Here is an 8,461-nt window from a genome sequence, read left to right as displayed (position 1 = left end):
GGGGGGTTAATAAATAAATAAAAATATCCCTAGTAATAAAGCCTTGGTTTTTTTTGTTTTTTTTCCCCCTTTCATCGTCATCTGCGTATGTTTATACAAACTTTTTCCAATTGAAAGAAAGAAGAAAAAAAAAACCAAAAGAAAAAAAAGAAAAATACTCCAAGTACGATATGAAATTCACGTTTTTCATCGTCATCTACGTGTTGTTTTCCGACGTGTTGGTTTCTCTCTTCCCCGTCGGGCCCCTCTCCGTCCCTCGGTACACAAAGTGGGGTCGAATCGACCCCACCACCTCCTCCTTCTTCTTCTTCTTCTTTCAGACGGACAAAATCGTGCTGTGATACAAGACGCGCAGGAGGGGTCTGATCGACCCCGTCCATCCTTCCTTCCGACAACGGAGGACAAAAGCGTTGTTGGTGGTGGTGGGGGTCAACCGGACCCCCGTGTCGTCGTCTTGTAGCGATACAAGACGCGCACGCGAACACGGTGGGGGGTCGATCCGACCCCTCCTTCCGACGACGGAGGACGAAGGTGGCGGCGGCGGGGGTCGATCGGACCCCCGTGCCGTCTTGTAGCGACACACAAGGGTTAAAAGGACAGGTGCACTTGGAAGTTGCATGCTAAGGCCTCTAGGACCACGTGGAGTGTCAAATAAAGCCTCATAGAAGACTTACAACACGGCCAAATGATGGAAACAACAGGGAGGTGATAAGATTAGTTTCGCGAGTTCACCCGCTGTTTCTCTTGCATACACATTCTGCCCCATGCATGAGTGACTATGTGGACAAGAGAGTTCGGGTGTCTGTCATTACATCCACAAGGACTGTTAATGCATTTTTCGAACACAGAAGGTAGTTGAAAATAGAGACTGATATTTTTTCGGAAAGCCCACGGGTCACGTGACTCCCTCCGGGATGGGAATCAGTGTTTCTATTAATCGAGTGATTGGGACGGTGCGGGATTAAAAGGAAGCAAACAGGAGCAAGAGCCAACTGATAAGACAAAAAAAAAAACAAGCGCACACACACAAACAACACGGGACAGGCGCTACCAATTTGTAGTTTTCTTTTACTAAGCTTACGCTTTAACGCTGGTCAAAAGAACTACACGGTCCAGAAGCCAACAGTGCTTCCGGACATTGGCGCAAAAAGTGGGTTTGCGCTGCAGCCCATTTGCGCATGTAGCCGGGATGACGGTGGAAAAAAACATTTCTAGTGTTTAACAGCTGTTCGTGCAAATTGCCTCGTGTAAATGATATGATCAACAACAAAGAAGAAGAAGAGGGGGAAAAAACAAACAAAAAAGCCAACAGAAAACAGAAGAGGGAGAAGGACACAGATGTTGTAGGAATGACAATGCTTTTCAGTGGTTGAAAGTCAGGAGGCAAGCTCTGTCAAGTGTCACTACTACGCTCTAAGAAATAGTCCTGTAAATTCATTCTGACAGTAGATTACTGTTAAAGGAAATCCAGTACGGGTACTGCAAAAAAATGGTAAAATATTGGTAAATCTAGCTGCCAGTAATTTACTGTAAATTTACATTTGCAACACTATAACTGATTTTTTTAAAGTCGTTTACTGTTAAAGTGAATACAGCGGTGAACCTAAATACACACTGAGATAAGGGCGTCTCTAGCTGCCAGTATTTCACTGTCATTTAGTTTTACCACTGCATTCACTTTGTCAGTAATATCAATGAAGAAAAGAAAAGAAAAGAGACTCCCAAAATCAAAAATTAAACATGGCTGCTGTAACGCTTGAACAGGGATTCCAGAATCACATGTTATACTGTCCTAAACAGGGTTTTAAACTGTGAACTATTAAACTTTGTATCAAACGTTTGATCCGTTCAGAAATGGATCTAACTTGAAAAAATTACGTGCAATAATATTACATCAGTAGTCAGTATCAGCCCGTCGGGTAAGTGGCACTTACTTTTTTTGGATGCAGGTGAGGGCGCCATTCAGCACTGAAAAAGATAAGAAAATATCATTTGGATCTTAAATGGTTTGGAAACAGAAATATTTCAAAGAAAAAAATAAAATAAAACAAAAGACAGCAACCTAACCCTAACAATTGACCTGTATCAAGTGCCACTCAGTCCATCAGGTTTTTGATCAGGGTAGAGACGTGTGCATTGCGTGTGGATTTATAGATCCATACGGGATTATTTAACAAAATTTATTACCATTCATACTTACCTTCCTCCTGAGGATCTCCTACCTACCTCTATTTCCTGGTCCTCAGTTATGAGAACAATTTGACCACTACTAACTAAAAAGAAACTAATCACTGTAACTAAGACCTTTTTCCCCCTTACCTTAGACTTAACTTTACCTCCGGGTCTCTGAGAACCATAAGAATACTACCACTATCAACTATAGCACTAGTAACTACAATTAGGACAATAGGAAGAAGAACAAAGTGTCCTGTCTGGCTTATTTGTTACTTCTGAGACCTGCTTGAACCCAAAACTGCATCTCATGCAGTCCCCAGTTTTGTCCAGGAGAGGGCGGCACGAGGCAGTTTTAATTTTTTATTTTAATTTTTTTTAACCTTCTGCTTTATTTGTATCTGACCCACGTAACTGTCTGCACAGCCAAACTGAGAATGCATTTAATTCCATGAGATGTACTATTACTTCTGTAATTTTCTGTATTTATGTATTGGTTTACCTTTTGTTCTAAATGCAATTTTATGTCATCAATGTTCAAGTTCTCAAACCTGTTGGGTCATAAGCAGCACCCCTGCAGCCCACCTTTCGGCCAGGGGATGGCACCAAGAGACCGTGTCTTAAAATCTTATCTTTCATTTCATGAGACTCAGTCAGTTTACTGTGTCCAAGCCATCATTATGACACATATTTATGTTGCATATGTATCATCTTACATTGCTTTTGAGAGCACTGTACAACCAGAGCCTGTATTTACTTTTTTTTTTTTTCCAGGAGTTGTATGTATTTTCCTTTTGATTTGAATGTATTCACAGACATGATATGATTTTATTGACATTCTAAATTTCTTAGGCACTTGTATATAGTTGTAACAATGTCTTCCTGTTTATCAAGTCTGTTCCTGCCCTTGCCTTGCATTGGTTCAATTCCATTTAAAAATGTTTTGGCAATGTCAGTTTGAATGTGTCCAACGCGCAGCAGGGGGAGCCTTGGACTGGAAATGCTCACCCCTCCCAGCTCAGCTTGCTGGACACTGTTAGGATGCACATCAGGTGTGAGCATTTAAAGGACGGTTCAAGTGTCATTCTCCTTTTTGCAGTCATGCTCTGCACAGCCTTTTTTGAAACTCTGATGAGTTTTTGCAAAATTACACAGCGAGCTTGCCTGATGAAGGTCTGATTAGAGACCGAAACGTCGCAATTTGCTTGCTGTAATTACTGAATTTTATCTTATTTTTTGTAATAAAGTGCCAGTTGGCAAAAGTTTAAGTTCCGCTTTGGCCTCGTTTTATTTTGCAATTTTATTAAGTTTCTGAGGCTAGCTAGTTGCACAGCTTAGCACAGCTTAGCAACTTGGAGAACCACATTTCCACCTGCAAAGCACAGATCTGGCAGCAAAGAATTCCATATGGTGACCCGGGCTTCGCAACAACCACATTTCAATCTTCTAAGCGCAGAGCGTGCTGTATTGCAGCACATCTGCTGCTCCAAGCACTTTGAGAACCACATTTCAACTTGCAAAGCACAGATCTGGCAGTAAAGAATCACATGTGTTGGTCATGCTTCTAGACAACCACATCTAAACCTGCAAATGAATGGGAATCTATGGCAGCTACATGAAGGGTGCAAGCCACACCCACCAAACTTGGTGGCCATGTGGCACACCTCCTACTAACTGTACGGACTGACTCTGGCACCTGTGAAGCTTTTAGTTGTCGAGTTATTTCGCTTGCACAAATGTGCAAGTGGGTTTTCATCCTATATCCTAACCCTAACCCTAACTCTAACCATTTAAACTCTAATCCCTCAAACCCTAAAACTCTTAAAAAAAAACCTTAGAATTCACCTATGGAGACAGAATGGAAGATACCAACAGGGAGGAATTCATCAGAAAGGACACCAACCTGCAGAATCTGCTGAGGAGCTGCAGTGGACAGTACCATGTGTGGAAAAGAAGAAGGGAGGAAACCTCATTTATCAGAGAGATAAGTCACAACGATCTGAGAGGAATTCTATACGTTGGGCTTTTAAGATGATTCGTCAAAGATGCTACAGATTAATGAACATTAACCAAATCATCAGAAGTAACATCTAAACGTCTGTGAAAAAGAAGCTGCTGTTCACTGCTAAATTAATTGTTCATAAAACAGAAAAGTGAATGAGACTCAGAAATAAAAGGTGTTTTCAGCTTCATAAGGTAATTGTGATTCTCAGACAGTTAAACATGTAACTCAACAAATTCATATTTATCCAACTGCACAACAGATAAATGTTGCATCATAAACAGACAGTTAAGCAAAGAAAAAACAGATGTATTATTTTAAAGTCAAATAGTATTAAAAGATTCTATTATGTGAACTGTGTGATCAAAAAGGTATTTATTTTTCAACACAAATTTCCCTTTGACATTTTTCCTAAATGAGAGTTTTGGTAACTTGATGTCTAAATTCATCTAAATACTTTAATTATCAGTGATGCAGTCAAAATGCCAAAAACAAAACTATTTAATCATTTAAAATGGTATTAATAATTATTATTCTACTGCTTCTGAAATTTTTATTTAACCCTCCTGAAGCTATTAAAAGAGAGAGATAGAGATTTATGGAAGCCCTTGTAACTTTGGGTCAATATGACCTGAAGGCCACAAGAGGATCAAGATAAACAGAGATGCTGGTTAAAAAACTGTCCGGAGCAGTTTATAAAAATGTTCTGTTCACTTCATAATTTATTCTCCACACAGTGTCTAATATAGTATCAAGTATTTATTTTTTACTTTTTCAGTACTGGTATGATGAGATTTGACATTTTACTAAGATAATCACAGCTACAAAGCAGAACCAGAGACCCCTGAACTTACAGGTTAGTCCAGTTAGGGACGAAAACCCGTTTTACAGTTTCACTTAGAGGTTTCCATCCATTTGAGCTTTTAATTAATTATTTGTACTGTTCTTTTTCCAGTGTGGAATGAGTCAACAACATACAACTTTAATTATTTAAAAAACAAGTTTGACTACTGTGGATTTTCTGTGATCCACACAGGGGTCATAATTATACATACTGGCTCAATATATTCATACATTCACCTAAATCATCAGTTTTACATCATCATGGACTGAGAGGGTGTAAATCAAGAAAGAAGCTCCGCCTTCAAAAGCTAGATCCTCAAACTCGACTAAAACCTGCAGCTGTCCACATGGACAAGACAAATGCCTTCTGGAGAATGGTTTGATTTTCAACCAAGACAAAGATTAAGCTGTTTGGAAACAATGCTAACTGTAAAGCATGGTGGTGGTAGCATCATGCTATGCTACAAAGCAGAGACATTCTATTGATAGACCAAGTGGCCCTGCCTTCTCTCGTTGGCGGTAATTGAAGCCAATAGGATCAATTTTACAGATGATGCCATGTAATATTTTTGGTACCAGCATACACACTAGGGATGAGTGGATTTAAGTCCCGCCCACTCCACTGCACTTAACCTTTTTTATAAGCATAAAATCTTTAATTAAATAAAAATATATATCTGAGGCGTGTTTTACCAACAGTAATCTCTCATCAATCAACAGCTGGATGGTTGAAAGGTGTTCTCCAATTAAAAGCCAAATTGGTGAAAGAAACCAACCAATTCTGCCCAGAAAGAGTGGTCAAATATAAGTCAGAATTCTGCCAGATGCTTGTTGATTGAGTCAATAAGCCTGAGGTCCAGGTGACCCTTGCTGAGCCAATATGTATAATGTTGATTCTGTGGGGATCAGGGAAAAAGTTGTATGTTGTAGAATTATTCCACTTTGGAAAAAGAACAATTCAAATAAATCTTTCAATGAACCTGATGGTCATGGTGAGGGGATGGAAACTTCTGACTCCAGGTATAATTCTACTAGAAGTTCCTGAACTGTACCCCTCGGGAAGTTTGATGTAACTCATAAAGAGAACTCAGGTCCAATTATAGCAAGAGAGGTCAATCATTAGAGGTCAGGGTTCTTTGGACCGGTCCGTAAACCTTTCAGTCACAACTGAACTCTGGTCCATCAGACCTGAACCATTCATCCAAAGTGGATATGACCCGAGTGCGGATTCGGTGGTGGGTCTCCTGTTGGAACTTCCTGAAGGAGGTTCTGGACCAGTAGCCTGCTGTCTGGGTAGTTCTGATGTAAAGTCTCATTAGTCCAGTCTGTCCTGGTCAGGAGTGGGTCCATGTGAGGCCCTGGGGACCTATGCAGAACAGGGTACGGCACAATGGTAGCTTCCCGATCCCGCAGTGAGTGACCTGGAGCTCGAAGTGGTCCATCGGGTCCATAAGTTGAGACAGTCAGTATGGATGTGTCCCTGTCCACGGGTTGCAATGACTGGTTCTGATGGTCCATTTGGTACAGTTGCTTCTTATAGACCTGACTGTGGTCCTGGTGATCCAAGCTAGTATGGCACAGCTGCCTCTTGTGGATGAGAAGGTGGTCTTGATGATCTAGCTGGTCAAGCTGTTTCTTTTGATTCTGAATGCTGTCCTGGATATGGTGGTTCACCTGGATCTGATACTGTGGTCTCTTTAGATTCTGAGAGTTGTCCTGACTGTGCAGATCTATTTGGGACTGATTTGCTTGTTTCTTCTGGTTCTGACTGGGTTCTTTTCTCTGTTGATCCATTTGGGGGTCATGTAGCAGAGCCTGCTGCTTTTTCTGGCTCTGGTTCTGAGTTTGGTGTTGCTGGTCCTCCTCCAGCTCCATCTGTGCATGGAACTGCTGCTTCTTCTGGCTCTGGATCTGGTTGTGGACCTGGTTCTTGATATCTTTCCAGTGTCGTCCTCTGAGGACAGGTTCTAGGTCCAGACATTGCTGACAGACTTCCTTCCCTGGTACCGACTGGACCAGGACATGCTCTCCAAGCTGCCTCCAGATGGCTTCTTTCTCCGCAGAGGACCAAGGCCGACGGTGGATCTTCCTGGGAGTAACAGGAACTGAAAGACCGACAGACAGACAACAAACCATGAAACAGATATTTTTTATGAGTCTGTGATGACCCACCTGGGACTGGAGTCTGCAGTCTGGACTCTGGAGAAAAGAGGAAGAACTCTGATGTGTTACTGCTCTGAGTCAGAGCTACAAAGAAATAAACTAAACAACTCCATCTGGTGAAGGGGTCACCAACAAAATTAGATCAGGGGCCAGAAGTTTTCTGTTGTATTAAATAATAATAATAATAATGTTTACAAAACCTCACAGCTGCTGTCAGTCTGACGTTAGAAGGTTAAAATGTAATTTTTCCCATAAATCAATCATGTATTTCAGCATAAGGTTTATACACAACATTTGTTGTTAATCAGTACAACAAACAGCATTGTTTTGTTAAGCTTTTAAAAGCTTAAAATAAGCTTAAAAGATGTAGAATTATACCTGGAGTCAGAAGTTTTCATCTTAAAATATAAGCTATATAGCTTATATAGTTAATAATGACTGGTAGAATCATTTTACTGAGTTATTTTGTGGCTTATGTTGGACCTCAACCTTCACTGCGTTGCCACAGCTATAAGGGCCCCTCCTATAACTCTTAGCAAAGGGTTTTGTTTTTTCTCTCAACAATTCCCTCCGAGCCTTCTTTAGAGGCACATCAGGATCGTTTCTTCGTTAGACCCCTACTTAGGAAGTCCTTCCGACTTCTATTTTTAAGTTTTTTGACGTTTACAAACTTGTTTCATGTGTCATGTTCATTGGTTCGTCTCTGGTTGTTCTCGAAGGGGTGGGGAGGCATGCCTGGTCCTTTAAATTTGTGAAAGACATACTGGCCTACATGATATCCACTAAACTAATATCATTTAACATAAATGGGGCACAGAATCCAATTAAGGGGAGTAAAATTTTATCTAAACGGAAGAAAGAAAAGGTTCAAATGGCATTCCTTCAGGAAACCCATTTGGACAATGCGGGCCATGATAAATTGAACAGAATGGGTTTCAAATTTGTTTACCACTCTTCACACAACTCCACAAGGCAAAGGGGAGTGGTGATATTAATATCTAGATCTGCCAACTATGAGCTTATATATAAGTACAAAGATAGAGAAAACTGGATGGTAAATTAATAAGTCTCTTAAATGTGTATGTCGCCTCCTGGCAGTGATTGGTCCTTCTACAATGGACCTAAAGAGGAGCGAACTACAATCAATGCACAGCTCCAGTTATTACAACTAAAAACCAGTGATCAGGCCCGAAACCTGGGAGTAGTGATGGACTCTGACCTGAACCTTCAGAGCCACATTAAGACAGTCACAAAGTCGGCCTTCTATCACCTGAAGAACAT

General features: G+C 40.8%; 1 protein-coding gene across 1 annotated transcript in view; it reads right to left on the bottom strand.

The window, feature by feature from the left end:
- Window positions 1-2,909: 2,909 nt before the first annotated feature.
- Window positions 2,910-8,461, bottom strand: part of LOC108229090 (signal transducer and activator of transcription C-like) — an 8,386-nt gene continuing 2,834 nt past the window's right edge. Inside the window, exon 3 of the mRNA XM_017404746.3 lies at window positions 2,910-7,122. Coding sequence (XP_017260235.1) covers window positions 6,215-6,892 — 678 coding nt within the window. The 5' untranslated portion in view covers window positions 6,893-7,122 and the 3' untranslated portion in view covers window positions 2,910-6,214. The remainder of the gene's footprint in view (window positions 7,123-8,461) is intronic.

This window comes from Kryptolebias marmoratus, unplaced genomic scaffold, assembly GCF_001649575.2.
Source record: "Kryptolebias marmoratus isolate JLee-2015 unplaced genomic scaffold, ASM164957v2 Scaffold43, whole genome shotgun sequence".
Classification (NCBI taxonomy): Eukaryota; Metazoa; Chordata; class Actinopteri; order Cyprinodontiformes; family Rivulidae; genus Kryptolebias; species Kryptolebias marmoratus.
Note: the sequence above shows the minus strand (reverse complement) of the source record. Positions and strands in the feature narration are given on the sequence as shown.